This window comes from Camelus bactrianus, chromosome 1 (genome assembly GCF_048773025.1).
Source record: "Camelus bactrianus isolate YW-2024 breed Bactrian camel chromosome 1, ASM4877302v1, whole genome shotgun sequence".
Classification (NCBI taxonomy): Eukaryota; Metazoa; Chordata; class Mammalia; order Artiodactyla; family Camelidae; genus Camelus; species Camelus bactrianus.
The window spans coordinates 2,797,167-2,814,162 of record NC_133539.1 but is presented as its reverse complement, the minus strand read 5'-3'; the positions used below and the strand labels follow the sequence as shown (position 1 = coordinate 2,814,162).

Here is a 16,996-nt window from a genome sequence, read left to right as displayed (position 1 = left end):
CGTTTGGTGGCGTCGGGGTTTGGGGTTTTTGCCGTTCCGACAGGTGGGTGGTGGTATCTCGTTGCTGTCTTAATTCCTGTTTCCCTAGGAATAGTAAGCATCTTTTCGGATGTTTATTTGCTGTATCTTCTTTTCTTGAAGTGTCTTTCTGGATCACTGGCCCATTTTTAAATCATCCTTAACTTTTTAGTCTATTTACAGTTAATATCGTGCCACTTCGCATAAGAAGCAAGGACTTTGCGGCAGTAGAGTCCCTCCCCCACAACCTCTGAGCCCTTGCTGCCGTGCACGCTACATCTGGGCTATACACGGGGTGTTGGGTCCCCCCCAGAGTTCGAATGTTGACATCCTAACCAGCAATGTGGTGGCACTTCGGGTGGTGAGTCAGGAATGGGATTAATGCCCTTATAAAAGAGGCCGCAGAGCACCCCTCAGCCCCCTGCTCTGCGAAGACGGCCATCTCTGGCCGGGAAGCGGCCCTCGCCCGACGCCCGTCTGCTGGCGCCGCGACCTCGGGCCTGCAGGCCGCAGCCGCCGCGGCGAGGCCCCGGCCGGCGCCCGCTGGAGCAGGCGGAGGCGGCGAAGGCACTGCCTGGTGCCGCATCGTCGTCGCCACTTCGAACCGCCAGCTGTGTTTTGAAGAAATTATGAAAAGAAACTTACAGATCAGGTTTTGTAGTTCCCCACCTGTTCGCTGTTTCTGGCGCTTTTTTATTTTTTCCTGAAGATGCCAACTCCTGAGCGGCGTGTTGTCCCTCCAGCCGGAAGAACTTCTTTTCCCTTCTGCCGTTTCTTAAAGCGCCGAACTGCTGCTGACTAACTCCGTCAGCTTCCTGCTTCTCTGAACTTGTCTTTACCTTGCCTTCATTCTGAAGTACGGTTTTTAGGGTACAGGATGATGCCTTCAGAGTTTGATATTTTTTCCCCACAGTTTCTGATGAGAAGTCGGCTTTTGCTTTGTCATTGTTCCCCGGCACGGAACGTGTCTCTCTCTACCCGCCTCGGACGCTTTCGAGGTGTTTCCCTTCGTTCCTGGGCTGCAGCGCTTCGGCCCCGCCGGGGTCTTCCTTCTGTCGCCCTGCGTGCTGCTCCTCGTTGAGCTTCCGTGCTGCGTACATTTGTTCTCACCAAACCTGTGAAGTTTCCTGCTGCTGCTGCATTTAATCTGTTTCGTGCGCCATTCTGCCTCCTTTCTCCCTGAGAACAAGTACGTGTATGTTAGAAGTTTGCTGTTGTCCCTCCAGTGGCTGGCTCTGCTGTTTTTTCTTTATCTTTTTTTCTTTCTGCTCCTCAGATTGGGTAATTTCTAATGATCTGTCCTCAATTTCCAAATTGCTGTAAGCCCAGCCATGAATTTTTTTATTTCAGATTTTTTTTTTGGTATGTGTATATTTTTACTGAAGTATAGTCAGTTTAGTGTTGTGTCAATTCTGGTGCACAGCACAGTGCTTCAGTCATGCATGAACATGCATATATTCCTTTTCATATACTGTTTCACCGTAAGTTACTACAAGATATTGAATATGGTTCCCTGTGCTGTACAGTATGCACTTGTTGCTTATCTATTTTATATATAGTAGTTAGTATCTGCAAATCTCGAACTCCCAATTTATCCCTTCCCACCCCCTTACCCCCTGGTAACCGTAAGTTTGTTTTCTATGTCTGTGAGTCTGTTTCTGTTTTGTAAATAAGTTCATTGTGTCTTTTTTTTTATATTCCACATATAAGCGATCTCATATAGTATTTTTCTTTCTCTTTCTGGCTTACTTCACTTAGAATGACAATCTCCAGGTCCATCCATGTTGCTGTAAATGGCATTATTTTATTATTTTTTATGGCTGAGTAGTAGTCCATTGTATAAATGTATTTCAGATATATTTTTAAGTTCAATAATTTTATTCTAATACTATTTGTAGTTTTCTCTCTTAAGATGCTCCATCTGCTTTCTACTTACTAACATCTTTTTCTTTAGTTTTTGGACCTACTTATAATTGCTGCATGAAAGGCTTGTTCTGCTCATTTCAACCTCTGTGTCATCTAGGATTTTTTATTTTTAATTTACCTTGGGCAGCCTCTCCAGCCATGCACCATGTTGACTTCCACAGAGGGACTAAAACCCTTGGTTTGCAAAAGAAGGCTCAGTCTCTGATAGACTTTCGCAAGCGTCCTCCTGTCGTTTGTATCGTAATTGATCATCTTATTGGATAGGAATTTATCGTGACAGACTTCTCCCTGACGCCGGTCTGGTGGGGTCATCTGACACCCTGCCAGAGCCCAGACGCGTGAACCAGAGTTGACTCCCTTTGGCTTACCATAATTAAACTTTCCCACAAGGCGTCCCGTTGCTGAAACAGACGAGGTTACCGCGTCGTGGACAAAGTCCCACCAGCACGTGCAGTCGGTCAGCTGCCAGTTCTCAAATTCAGATTCCCCTGAGGGCATCCTCAACAGACTGTCACACCCACGTCCTCCTCCCTCAATAGGGCACGGCCCCTCTCACCCCATGGAGGTGGGGGCGGTTCTCAGGGAGGAGGCCCTCGTGCAGAAGATCTTTGCCCTGAGAGGTCAGGGCAACACTGCCCACCTTTGCAGCCCTGTGTGGGAACATGCCTGGGGTCAGCAGGATGGGTCTGGCCATGTCCTGACAAGGCTTTTTCTCCACATCAGCAGCCACTTTGGTCCTTAGGAGGCCCACATGGTCGACCTCTGCAAACCGCCCAGAGCAGTGCCGAAAACCTAGCAAAGATGGTCGTGGTTGTTGCAATCTCTAAAATAATTAAGAAGAATTGCATTGCTAGCTGTCGAAGGCACTCGCTCAGATGCATTCTTCCCCAAAACCAAGCCCAGGGAGCTGAGGGAGGGTGTAGGGAGGATCTGTATCCAAACATCTGAGATCAAACCCAACCACGCAGAGCACGAACCCCAGCTCCAAAGCAAAGGAGGGAAGAAACAATCCAGTTCCTGCCTCCGCGGCGCCGTGAGTCTGCAGCGACCCTGCAAGTCCTCAGCCAAGACAGTTACGAGACACTCCCCAGATGTCAGACGTGGTCGCCCGGGCCCTTCGGTGCACTTTGCTTTCTTTGTCACAGCAGAATGTCTAACAGGAGGCGAAAGCATCTAGGCAAAGTCGCACTGCAAGTCAGCCGGGTGTGACTTCTCGGAAGCACAGGCCATGGAGAGGGCGCCTGTGCCTTTAAGGAGCGAGGCCAGGCCGCTGCTAATCACACCACTGTACTGTGCCCCCGTCAGTAGGAAATGGCCTCCTCCTGCACGTCTATTTATGACGGCCATAAACGGTGAATTGCGGTGACTGTGCCCTGGGCTAGAACATCCTCGGCTGGAGGTGCCAGCAGAGCAAAAGTGGAGCAGAGGTGAGCCCTGCCTTCCCTGGAGGGGGGCAGGGCACCCCTCCCTACACAGAGCCTTGGAAACAAATGCACCCTCGGTGTTCAGGGCCTCAGAGTGTCTCTTTGGGCCCAAGTACCGTGGGTTATTTTCCCTCCTGCAAAGCAGGACACCCCTTTCTGAAGGGATATCTGTGTTTTTAAAAAATGCTTTGTGTGCGGGAGGGTAGAGCTCAGTGGCGGAGCGCGTGCTGAGCGGGCACGAGGTCCTGGGCTCAGGGCGGCCAGTGAAAAATAAATAAGTAAATAGACCTAACTACCTACCTAACCCCCACACACACAAAGGAAAACACACAAACAAACAAAAAGAGTAATGAAAAATGTAACGCTTTGGAAGGGTGCCAGTCGACTGTGTATTTGCTGGAGGGTGCTCGGTCTCTCAGTCCCCGGGTGAGGGTGATACGGTGAAACAGCCCGAGCATCAGGTGAACAGCGGAAACGCAACAGCAACCTCGTGCAACACTTGCAGACGTGTCAGAGAGATGGGGACCCGTCCGGACTCCAGCGCCGCACGCATGCCCACAGGGTATTACTCCTCGCACCATTGAGGGGGTCAAAAGCTTGGGGTTCAGACGCCCGTGCGGATGTCCCCGTGCCGCCCTCCCTCAGTGCGCAGGTGGGAGGCCCGTACATTACTGGGGCTGTGAGGGGCCGTTTTCCCCGGGGTGGGGGAAGGTGCGGGTCCCGGCCCACCCAGGGCTGTGGAGGGTGGAAGACTGGCCGTGGCTGCCATTCTGTTCAGCGCTGGGTGGAGATGCACCGATCAGCTGGCGGGCCCTACCGAATCAGCGCCTCGTGTTAGACCAGTCTTTAGAGTGGGAATTGTAGGGTTGAGCTGTCCTGTCGATCTGTTAAACCAGAGTTTTATGTCATTCTGTGCCACGGAGACTCAGGATTTATCTGAAACAAGTAAACAATTCCTGGAAGGGCTGGGAGAAGCGGAGGCGGGCTCCTTGAAGCATCCGCAGCAGCCCAAGGCGGAGCCTGGCATCGGGGAGGGCGGCCCGGGGTCGGGGTGGTGGATGCTGCCCTGGCTACTGGTCGGGGCGGCTGTCTAAACACCGCAGGGGAGGGTGCCCGTCCTGCCACCCCACAGGCTGAATCCTGCCTGCAAACCCCCGTAGGCAGCTCTCCCGTCATCTCCAGGGGGTGGGTGGCTCCAGACCCCTCAGTTCTGTTCCAGGAGCGGGTCCTGGGGCCGCTCTGGTGCAGACCCACAGCAAGATTTGGCAGCCTCCTTAAAACTAGACTCAGAACTATGTATAAAGCAGGTAAAAAGCCACGACCTACTGGATAGCACAGGGGACTCTATTCAATTTCTTGTGATAACATATAATGAAAACAAATCTGAGAAGAAAATGTAAATATGCACGTATATGTGTCGCTGAGTCACTTTGCCACCCGCCTGAGACTAACGTTGTAAATCAACTACACTTCACTAATACATTTTAAAAATAAGAAAAAAAACTATTTGAGATTTGCAGATACACACTACTATATGTAAAATAGATAAACAGCAGGTTTCTTCTGTGCAGCACAGGGAACTGTATTCAATATCTTGTAGTGACCTATAGTGAAGAAGGATATGAAAAGGAATGTGTGTCTGTGTGTGGACGACTGAAACATGATGCTATGCACCAGACATGGACACAGCATTGCAAACTGACTATACTTCAATTTAAAAACAATTTTTTTAAGGTGGGGAGGGTATAGCTCAGCAGTAGAGTGCATGATTTGCCTGCACAAAGTCCTGGGTTCAATTCCCAGAACCTCCATTGAAATAAATAAACCTAATTACCTACCCCGCCCCCCAGAAAACAAAACAAAACAAAAAGCTAGACTCAGATTCTGCCAGACTTCAAGACAGTCCTGGAACTAAACTCTTCTCTAATATGTGAGAGACTCTGCCAGCACCAGCATTTCCCCCCGGACAGGCACCTGGGAGCGCCTGCCCGGGCCAGTCCAGGCGAGAGCAGATGAGAAGCAGCTCAGACCTGAAGAGGCTGCTGACGGGCCTCCTGAGGCCCTGCTGTGACGACCAATCACCCGGGGGCCGAACCTTGCCGTGGTGCCCAGGAGGGACTCACAGTGAAATGGAGCAGTGATGTTCACCATACGGCCCCAGGCCCGGGACGACTCCTCAATGACACGCCGGCTGCCCTGGTGGAGCAGACCTTTCTCTGGAGACCACGGGCTGGCTCCGCGGCAGCCTCCATCCGCATGGACCAGCTGTGGTCCACGCTGCCTCCCGTTCTCTCAGCCTTGTCTCCTCTCCCAATTTTCTAAAAGAAAACCTTTAAGGTCCAGAGGGGACCCTGAAGACCGTGTCATGTCCAGCCCTTAATTGCCAGCATCCCTGGTTGCTGCTGGTTATTCTTAAAGCTATTTAAAAATTCACAAAGTAAAATTACTTGAATACGCTTTCATCTTTAAAATTCAGTGTATGCCACACGGCATTTAGGAGAAAGCGGTGGGGTTCCCGCATGTATCCGTTTTCTGATCGGGAGCGCTTTGGCCACGAAGGCTGGGAATGACTAACATTTGCGAATGAAAACTGCTTGTCACCCCCACGCCCGGGGTTCAGGGGTGTCTGCAGCCGCGGGGGCACGGGGGCTGGGAAGGGCTCCTCCGGGACGTTGCGGGGAGGGTGCTCCTGCTTCTCAGCCTGACACTGGTCCCCTCCAGAGCTCAGCCTGTCACCCCGGGGCTGTGTGGACACCCGGGAGAAGCTCAAAGCAAGAGGGGCGTCAGGTGGACCTGGAGATTGTCCTTCTGAGTGAAGTCAGCCAAAAAGAGAAAGAAAACTGCCATACGATATCGCTTACGTGTGGAATCTTAAAAAAAAAAAAAGGGCACAAATGAACTCACCTACAAAACAGAAACAGACTCACAGACACAGAGAACAAACAGGGGGTGAAGGGGGTGGGAAGGGGTAAATCGGGAATTCGAAAATTGCAGCTCTTGGGGAGAGAGGGAAACGTTCACTGTCGTGATTGCGGTGGTGGTTTCATGGGTGTGGACATCTATCAAAACCATCAAACTGTACACCTGAAGTATGTGGAGTTTACTGCACAGGAGCCACACCACAGTAACGGGGTTAGAAAAAGCAGAAGGGGTGTCGCCTGTGGCTTTTGGCAGCTCTTAGCGATGTAGTAACACTCCCGTGGCGACCCTGAGCGACGTAACGCCACCTGTGGCGGTCCGTGACCCTCAGTGGCGCAACAGCAACTCCTGTGGCACTTGGCGACCCTGAGTGACATAACGCCGCCAGCACCAGCAGCAGCTCACAGGCGACACTCACCACGGGCCAGGCACTGTCCTGAGCAGTTCGCACACAGTAAGCCACAGTTCAGCGTAAGTGCCGAAGTCCCCTGGGAGGAAACAGTGCCCCGCGGCAGGAATTCCAGTGCGCTTGGCTGGGGCGGGGGAGGCGCCCATTTCCTGGTCAAGCCCTGTTTATGGACGTGTGGGTGTGGTTGGCCTTCTACACAGAGGCATTTTTTTGCTCTTTTCCCCTTGAAAAGAATGCAGATTGTGCAGTATCTAAAGAGGCAGCTGGGGCTAGATTACCTCTGTGACATCAGTGGGAGGACCACGACCTGGCGGTGGGGCTTCCTCGCTACAGCCTCACCTTTGTGCTGGTGCCCTTTCTGCGGATTACAGATACATTGGCCCGGGTGGCACGCAGGTGAGGTGTAGCTAGGACACGGACCGGAGTACGGATGTCCGAATGTCCGCGCTGCAGACAGAGCCGGAGGAGGAAGGTATGGGGTACAGTGACGAAAAGCATCCTTATTGCTTGGGCTGGACATTAAATTTAGCCATTAAAATCCTGTAATGCTCAAAGGAACCCACCTCAAAAGTCCAAAGGAAAATTCCTCTTTTTCTTTCCATTTTGTACATTAAGTTTTTTATTTAAATTTTTTCTTTTAAAAAAGTTACAGAGTCACACACAGTTGTAAGAAAAAATGCAGAGAGACACTGTCTGCCCATTTCCCCCAGTGGTGACGTCTTTCAGACTCTAGTGAGATCTCACCACCGGGCTGCTGACACTGATGCAGCCCGGATCCAGAACATTCCAACCCCACGAGGATCCCTGCCGCCATCCTTTTATAGCCTCGGCCAAGCCCTTTCTATTCCCCACCCCTCCTCAACCCTTGGCAATCATGAGTCTGCTCTCCATCTCTACAATTCTGTCACTTCAAGAATGTTCTATCATCATGTTCATCCAGTAGGTGAGTTTGGGGATTGACTTTCTTCACTCAGCGTAGTTCTCTGGACATGCATCCGGGTTGTTGCGTGTATCACAGGTTCAGTCCTTTTTATTACTGGGTAATATTCCACGGTGTGGCTGGACAGTTTGTTCATCCAGTCACCTACCAAAGGGCATCCGGGTTGTTTCTGGTTTGGGGTTATTAAAAATAAAGCCTCTCTGAACATTGTGTCCAGGCTTTTGTGTGACTATAACTTGTCATTTCTCGGCCCCAGGGTGCAATTGCTAAGTTGTACGGTAGTTGCACATTTGGTTTTTTTAAAGAAACTGCCACAAGGACCGACTGTATAGCACAGAGAACTATGTTCAGTTTCTCGTAATGAACTGTAATGGAAAAGAAACATATGTATGTAAGACTGAATTGTCTTGCTGCATACCTGAAACTAACAGTGTAAATTGACTATGCTTCAATACAAAGTAAGAATTATTTTAGTTCATATATATATATATGATATATATATATATCAACATATATATATAGTTGATAACATGGGTTTGAACTGTGCAGGTCCACTTATGCTCAGGTTTTTTTTCAATAATATAAGCTATAGTACTACGAAAAAGAAAAAGAAAGAAAAAAAAAAAAGAAAAAGAAACTGCCAAAACATTTTCCAGAGTAGCTAGAAAACCATTTTCTATTCCCACCAGCAATGTGTGGGTTTACTGTGCTTTGTGTTTCCTAGGTTCTAGATTATCGAGTTGAGATTTTTCCTCTCTGCTATTGCAAGCATTGCAGTGCTATAAATATTCCTCTCGGCACTGCTTTGGCTGTGTCCCACAGCTAAATTTTGATGTGTTGTATTTTTCATTTTCATTCAGTTCTGTGTCTATTTCTGTATCCCTTGAGATTTCCTTAGCAGTGTGTTGTTTAGCTTCAGAGCATTTGCAGTGTTCCTGCTGTCTTTCTGTTACTGGTTTCTACTTCGATTCTCTTAAAGGTCAGAGACCACACTCCATATGTTGCAATTCTTTTAAATTTGTTGAGGGTTTTTTTTGTGGACTAGCATGTGGTCTGCCTTGGTGTATGCTTTGTGGGCACCTGAAAAGAATGTGTGTCCTACTGTTAAGTGGAGTAATCTATAAATGTTAATTGTTGACGGACTTATAAATTTATCTCAAGACTTTGAGGTAGATCACTCACTCATGAAGCTTATGTGACCCATTACTTTTGCCGAAGATTCCAGAATAAGAGGTCTAAAATCCTGCTGTGTTCACCAGGGAGGCCTGTGAAGCCTTCTTACTGGGTGTTCTCATCAGTGGGGTCGCCATTCCCTTCCCTGGTGGGTACGGGCGTCTCTGAAGGATAGGGCTCAGATCAGCTCAGCAGTGTGCTTCCTGGCTGGCGTTTTCACTCTCACAGCTCTAAGAGATACAACAAGACTTCGGTTTTCTTCTCATCATCTGAGTCATAGAGCCGAAGCCAGAGGGAATCTTGGGTCATCTGGTCCACCCTTTCATCTGGCAAGTGGAGGGGTGGGGTCTGAGAGGCTGACTTTTAAAACATGTTTATGAATTAACATTATGTTTATCATAGAAATGTGTTAGATATAGAGAAACAAAAATAAAGGGAAAAGTTTACACATAATCTTACAACCAAAAAGTAACTACTACTGTTATTTCGGAGTGTACCCTCCCAGTGTTTTCAAAAATCAAGTCACATGGTGTTACAGGCTTTTTTTACTTCAACAGTAGACATGAGCATTTTCCAAGGTATTATGTCTAATAGCAGAATATGTTCCCATGGTGTAGAAACACCGTCACTTATTTGATGTCCACTTGATGGACGTATAGGCTGCTAGGGTTTTCACTGTGCTAAGTAACAGTGTGATGAACATCTTCTGTGAACACACGTGGTTGTTTCCTAGAAACGGAGGCATTAGGGCACAGCACATGAACGTTCTGAGCTTTTGAGACTCATTGCCAAATTGGATGATTGAGATTATTTGTTTAGGCAGGCTTGGTTTGGTTTTGATTTGGGTTGGTTTTAGTGGATGGTTAGGCCTCACTCAGGTCAACATGGAATCAGGAGGAAGCCTGATTTAGGTCCTCAGTGTTTAGGGTGTGAGCCGAGGGCCCCGGAGCCAAGAAAAGAGCTCCCCCTCCCCAAGGGCACAGAGTTGCTGGAACAGGGCCACACAGCCCACACCTTCCTACAAGGCATCCTGCGTTGGGCCCAGTCAGGAAACAGGAAAACGGGCAGGTTGTATTCAGCCTGGGGCCTGATCCTTGTAAAACCAGCCACGCAGCCCGGTTTCATGTGACAGGCAACCAAGGGGCAGCCTCGCTCCCCCCGGCCCACTTCCTCCCTGGGACCTGCCTCGAGAACAGTGTTTTGCACTTAAAATATGCCTTGAACTCGCTTTGTCATAGTAATTGCCCTCATAAAATGGACCAGGGCCCTGCCTGAAAACTAGTCCCGGCTTTAGGGACCCTGTCCTGAGCACCTTTTACTGCTGGTGCCAACGGCAGGGGGACCACAGCCCCGGCCACTCTGCCGAGCAGCAGCCCAGGAGCGAAAGCACGTCTGCAGGTGGTAGGAGACCCCAGGCCCAGGTGAGGCCCTGCTGCCGGCAGGTGGCAGGGCGTCCCTCCAGGTGCCCGGCGTCAGCACCACCGCCCACAGCATGCAGATGCGGCCCCTGACGGTCCGAGGAGTGTTTCTCCCATCAGTCTCTCTCTTGTCATCTGCAGAGAAAGAAGAACTGATCCAGAGCGTGCTGACCCAGGTGGCCGAGCAGTTCTCGAGGTGCAGAATCTCCTCGACACGCGGTCCCCAGAGCGCGGTGCTTCCTCTCTCGGCGGCGGTGCTGGGCCCCTTGCTCTGAGGCTGTCCTGGCCGCCAGGCTCCAACACAGCACTTGAGAAGCCCCCTTCCCAGTGACATCGCTCTGTGACTCGGATGGGGGCCAGAAAGCGTCCACCTTGCACCACAGGCCGTGTCACGGGGGCACTTTCAGAACGAGAGCCCCTGTTGCTGAGCATTCTCTCAGCTGGCTTTTCTGGGGCCAGGACTTGAACCTACAAGAGCGGACAGCTTTAAAGGAGGGTTTCCCTGAGCTCCCATGTAGCTGGAGGGGCTTCCTCTCGTTCCGAGTCAGCCTGCCAGTTCTGGAGGAAATGCTTTCCATTCCCTAGCTACTTCACTGGCATTTTAACCGGCCTGGGGTAGTTAAAATGGGGAAAGGGCAGAGGGTATTTTCTTAAAGCCCAGGAGTTGTTGAACTGTATGACTCAGAGGCCTGGAGAGGGCACACCAGGTCCCCTGAAGGCGGTCTGCGCCCAGCAGGGTGGGATGGGGGCTGGGTTGTGCCAGCTGTGAGCAGAGGACGCGGGTCCCCTTCCCCCGCCCCCGGAGAGCGTCTGCTCACTCTCAGGTGTGGGGACGTAAAGACACCTGCTCCGTGTCCCCGTCTTGGAGAAGGCACCCTCGAGATAACTGGAGGGTGTGTCCTGTTCCTCCGCACCCCCAACCCCGTGAGTTCCACAGATGCAGCTCCCCTGCGCGCCCCTCACTGGCCTCCTGTAGACCTCACTCTTGGCAGGGAGCCAGCAGGCGTTGGCTGAACCCATTTTAACTTTGAGGATTGTGTGAGTTATATTGATGTTTTGTTTTTTTCCTCCTCAGGGCATTTAAAATCAACGAACTGAAAGCTGAAGTTGCAAACCACTTGGCCGTGCTAGAGAAACGGGTCGAACGTGAGTGGGGTTTTTGTTTCCTTTTCCCTGATGCGTCTTTTAACCTCTGTTTCAGTTAACCACGGGGCCCAGTGGGGTGTGGTGAGGGCCAGGGAGCGGAGGCCGAAGGTGAGGGCCTCTTCTTTGTGAGCTGCTCGGAATTTACCTTTGAAGATAACAGGGGCCAGAACAGTGACTAATCTTAAAGCGTTTTATCCTATTTTAAAAGTAACTCAGTAACACAGGGCGTTTGTAAGTGTGGGGATAACTTGCAACACAGTACATGTCACAGTAGGACGGCGCCTGGCACCCCGTCCCCTCCATGCAGAAGAGCCCAGAGTGAAACCGTGAGGCCCCCAGACCCAGCCCCCTCCAGGGACGGCCTTCTGCAGAACATCCAGTGTGTGTCTCTTTTTATATAAGTGAGCCGCTGACCCATCCTCTCTGGTTTCATGAGGTTTTATGTTGTTTCTTGGTAATTTTTGGAAAATGCCTACGAGATCATCACCAAGTCTTGATTCAGTGATCAGGGAGCTAAAACTCTGGGAGGAAAACAGCTTCCAGTCACTCACCCTTTGTGTCCCCATCCATAAGATAAGGAACAATGTTTGAATTCCAGGTGGCGCGTAGTTCCTGGTTAGGCACACAGCAGGACGGCTCTGTCAATGTCAAGGCCAAGGTTGCCGGTTCATGGGCACCACATTCACTGACTTCGGGACGAGTACACAGAATCCAAACCCGAGAGCAGTGAGGGTCGTGGCGTCACCAGACTCTGCCTGGCTGATTCGTATCATAGGACTCACTGAAGGTCACTTTTCACATCTTGTATGAATTGCTCAGATTTTTCTAAGACAAAAAATTCAGGATCCTCTTAAAAAACAAAAGCTCACCTAAATAACTTGAATCATGATTTACATGGTCATACTTTTCCAAGTGCAATGACGTTTTTAAAATCCGTGTGGTTGTTGGAGCTTCAGAACCGTTTTATTTTCCCCGTTGGTGACGAAGAAGCCACCAAGAGAGGAAGTGATCTGCTCAAGTTCACTCAGCAAATTGCAAAAGGGAATAAAACTGGGGCCAGCACCCAGCCCCGGCCGGGCCACTCTTGCTGTCGGCTGAAGAGGCTGGGCCGCTGCGAGGAGGATGCAGGTTAGAAAGATGCAGTGGCAGCCCGCCGCAGGGGCAGCCGCAGGCCCTGGTTGTGCCTGCACCAAGCAGAAAGGGGGTCTTTCCCCGGGGGACCTGGGGGAGCCCTCCTGGGTGCTGGGCAGGTGCAGAGACAGGGCTCAGCATGTCTGAGGCAGGACCGGTGCCCCAAAGCCCTCATAGAGCTGATGCCATGAGAACACCCATCTCTTATATCTGAGCCCCAGACGTGCAGTACCTCCCCTCGCGCCACAGGACCTGTGCTTGGGCCCCCAGGCCCTGTGGCCACTGCTGCCAGCATGAGGCTGCTTCTCCGTACACCAGCTACAGGTCCAGAGTCTGGGCAGAGCTGGACCACAGGCCCATGCCGTCGCTGCAAGGGAGGCCAGAGAAAGTGAATGCGTCCGTTTCCAGCGGCTGTCATGACAAAGGACCGCAAACCAGGGGCTTAAAACAACACACACGTATTCTTCCGTGGCTCCGGAGGCCAGACGTCCTGGATCAAATTGTGGGCAGGGTCAGGTCCTTCTGGGGGAAAGTCTAGCTCTGGGTGCTGCCCACAGGCCTCTCGGCTGCATCGCTCCAGACAGCCACCGTCTCCCACGGCCCCTCCCCTCCCCTCTGCGTCTCAAGCCTCCTTCTACCTTCTCCTCTCAGGGCACCTGCCTTTGGACTTAGGGCCCACCCTAACCCAGCGTGGTCGCACCTCGAGATCATTTTTTCTGCACAAGGTCACACTCATGGGTTCTGGGGGTGGGGAGGTGAGCCTGTCTCCTCGGGGGCACAGTTCACTGCCGTGAGCATATGATATTTCCGTCTTGTGCAGGGGGCAAGCTCAGATCCCCACCAAGCCCCATCGGGGAGAGAACCCTCCAGACGTGGGAAGGGTTTCCAATAGAGAACACAAAAAATGCTCACTGCCGAGTCACCACCTACATTTACGGAGGTGGACAGTCGCACAGTCACCGCCTGGGGGGCAGATGGAGGGGCCGGGGGACAGCAGGTGCACCCCCCCCCCCCCGCCAGCTCCACCGGCTCCTTCCTGCCCTCCCCACTCGGAAGCCACCTTAAGTGCCGCCATTACTTGTAAACAGGCAAGCTAAAGAGGCCGTTAATTAATTTTCAAAGCTCCCCTGGAGAGCCGTGTTGACCTGAACGTGGGAGGCTTCCAGTATCTGGCTACAGAGACAACAATCAGGCTGTGAGGTGTTTTTGTTTTGCCTTTAAGCAGCTTGTTAACTGAGGACCATTAAAGGACAGAGCCCAGGTGACCTTCTCCCTTGGCCTGCCCCACCCCCCGAGTCTTCCAGAACCAGCTGGCTCCTGGGAGGGAAAGCGTTTCCCCCAGGGCTCTTGTGTAATGAGCGTAAGTCACCTGGAGGAAGGCATCACCCCTTTATCCCCCGGGCTCAGGCTCACTGCCCGGATCAAAACCACTCGTGATTTTACTAGTTGGATTAATTTCTAGCACAGGAGACCGAGGCACTGAAAGAGTGGGTCAAGGGAGCTCGCATTTCTAAGAAGTAGGAGGGAGGAGGGGACTGTCTTTGGAGGGCGACTTGGCAGTGGTCCGGGATGGGGGAGTGGCCTGCGGGCAGTGGGTTCCTCCCACGGCCCTACTTGGGGACCTCTCCCCACGTCAGCCCCCGGCATCCGCACCTTCTTCTGGCTGCCTGCCAGACACAGGAGCATGGCCGTGGGGGCTCACACCCCCCAGGAGGTGGCTGTGATTCGGGGGGCTCTCGTGCTCTGTGAACCCCACCTGGCTTTGGGTGCACCGTCTCCTGGTGCTCGGGGCTGACTCCTTCCCGGCCCCCAGCAGCCTCTCCTTTAGGGTGGAGGTGGCCATGGTCCCCTCACCTGTGCTGAGCTCCCGGGGGTATGAATCCCAAGGGGCCACCCAGGGACAGCCGTCACTGCCTTCAACGAAGATGCGGGTCACAAGCACGGGCAGGTGACTTGGAGGTGGAGAGAGGAGGCCTTTGTAGGACGGGGTCCTGCATCGGACCTCTCGGGGCACTTGGGGAACTGGCCATCCCAGCGACTCAGAAGACCAGTCCTGACCCTGCACAGCCGTCAGGAGCAAGCCGGCCAGATGTGGGGACACAGACACACACACACACACACACACACACGTAAACACACAGAGCAGGCACATGCCTCCACACACACGCTCACACACGCTTTGTCTGGCCTGTGTGAGCTGCTGTGTTAGGAGCTGTTTCTGCTTCTGTTGCTCAAGGAGGCACCATTAGAGCTGCCATCTGTTAACCACAGGGCGCTGGTCGGCTTGTTTTAAGTGGAATTTCCTGCCTTTTTTTTTCTTTACCTTCTCAAGCATGTGATTCTTTGGAATCCAACATAAATTCCGCCATTCCTCTTAATTCACCTTCAAAGCTCTTCTTCCTTTTACCAGATAGTGCTTTCCTTCTGCGAGGAGCCTGGGCCTCGTGGAGGTTAGAGGCCGTTGCATAAACACAGGACAAGCAGGACCTCCCTGGCTTCCTGGTTGGAGGGGGACCGTCCAGGGCCCCCCTTCCTTCCTTGTTTGTGGGACACGGGCCGCCATGCCAGGGACTCTGCCTCCAGCCTTTGTCCTGTGCCCCGGCCTGGCCCACAACCCACATGCTGGAGAGCTGGCCCCGGGGGCAATGTTCACCGCGGGTCCTGCGAACAACCCAGAAAACGCGAGGCTGAGACCGGACCTTGCTTTTCCCCTTGTCACCCAGGAAGCGTGCTTTGTGCAGGTTCCTTACTGAAGTCTTTGGAGGAAGCACTGAAACGCTGCCCCCTTCGTGTGTGTGGAAACAGCTCTGGAAGCTCTGCAGCCCAGCCAGGCCCCACCTGCCCTTGGCGGCCTCTTGGGAGAGCCGGGCGGGGCGGATGGAGAAGAGGGTGGATGGAGCTGCCTCCATGACCGTGACCGTGACCATGCTGTGCTGTTGTCTGGGGCCCTGTCCCCAAAGCCGGCGTCCTTCTTAGGAAATCACTCCTAAAGGTTCTCGGCATCAGGGCGGCCGTGGCCTGTGGAGGCCCACAGAGCCCCTTCTAATGTCCCAGAGAGGACAGCGGCGTCCAGGTGACGCCACCTCTGCCAGTCAGCCTGCCTGGGGCCCGCGCCTGGATGGGGAGAATAAAGCGGGGCCTCCAGTGCTGGGTGGGGCTGGGGCGCCTCTGCTTTAGTTCGGGGATCTGCTCTGTGCCCAGTTAAAGCTTGAGGGGAATGCGTGGGCCCTGGCAGAGGAACCTGACAGCGTCTCAGCCATCGTCGCCCTGTCGGGGCAGGACCTGCGGGGAGGCCCAGTGCCGGCGGCCTTCTCCCTCCGCCAGGGTGGGATGGCCCGCGGGGCAGCTGGGGAATCTTCCCACAGGCAGCCCAGCTCCAGCAAGGCCGGGGAGCCCACGGCCCAGGGCTGCTGGTGCCTGACTCCGCCGTGGCTCTGGCCGTCTCCCGGCCTCCCCCTGCGGTCTGTCTCTTTAATTCCCACCACGCATTGCTTTTCTCTCCCATCGATTAATGCATTTCTGCCACCTCATTACTCACTATCAGTCTCCTTGGCAACCAGGCTCTTCATGAACCTAATTGCCAGAAATTCTGAATCTCTGAGATTCAGATTAGCAATACGGTACTATGTTGCCCAAAAGGCTTCATCTTCACATCACCTGCCATCAGTGGCCAAGGAGTCTGAAATACATCAATTAATCAAACACGAGGCCCCCACCAAAAACCATGATCTGGAGGCAGCTGCTGAGAGAAACAGCATCCTTGACTTAACTGATGACGGAAAAGAGCAAACAGGGAAACAGCAGCATGATTCCAGTTTTGTCTTTTTAAAAATTAAGAACAGATCGACAGATAGATACTTAGAAAGCACGAGGGTGGGAAAAATGCCTGGAATCAATATATATAATATTAAATGAGTTGTTTTCTGGGCCAGTAGGGTCACAGATACCTTTGAGATGCTCTGTATTAACTCCATTTTCTGCAAGGATCACAGGTTATTTTGTGTTTAGAAAAATGGTGTTCAAAATGTAATAAATGTAACCGTGGACCTTGACTGGCAGGATGCAGCTACCCTGCTCGGACTCTGCACTGCGTGCGCAGTCTCTTCCCCAGATCTGTTCGCTTCTGGGTCCAAGTCTACGCCACATGCCAGGTCTCTGCCCTGGATATGTTCAACTTGATGAAACTGTCTGCGCTTCACGTGTTCACAGCCCCTTCCCCAGCCCCTTCCTACCACTGATGTTGAGTGTACCATTTGCTGACATCAGCGTCCCCACGGCAGCCCTGCAGACACAGCCCCGCCGTGGCCCCCTCCTCTGTGGGGGTAGCTTCCCGCAGTGGGACCGAGGCCAAGGAGCACCCTGGGAGGCTGTGTGCTGGTTTCAGTGCAAACCATCAAGGGTCATGGTGATGTGTCTTTTCTTAGAAGAGGCCCGTGGTTTCATCCACCTCCTCACAGGATCTGAGATGCCGAGAAGTGCTGAGAGCACCGGC

At 52.4% G+C, this 16,996-nt stretch overlaps 1 protein-coding gene across 6 annotated transcripts in view; it reads left to right on the top strand.

Annotated features, from left to right (window-relative positions):
• PDE9A (phosphodiesterase 9A) overlaps positions 1–16,996 on the top strand; it is a 92,249-nt gene that overhangs the window by 50,182 nt on the left and 25,071 nt on the right. For 5 of the 6 annotated variants that reach the window (XM_074348116.1, XM_074348024.1, XM_074348150.1 and 2 more), the window contains 2 exons: positions 10,369–10,423; positions 11,303–11,373. In XM_074348116.1, coding sequence (XP_074204217.1) covers positions 10,369–10,423; positions 11,303–11,373 — 126 coding nt within the window. Of the gene's footprint in view, positions 1–6,355; positions 7,169–10,368; positions 10,424–11,302; positions 11,374–16,996 lie in introns of those variants that run through there. The other variant, XM_074348222.1, reaches the window with a different exon arrangement.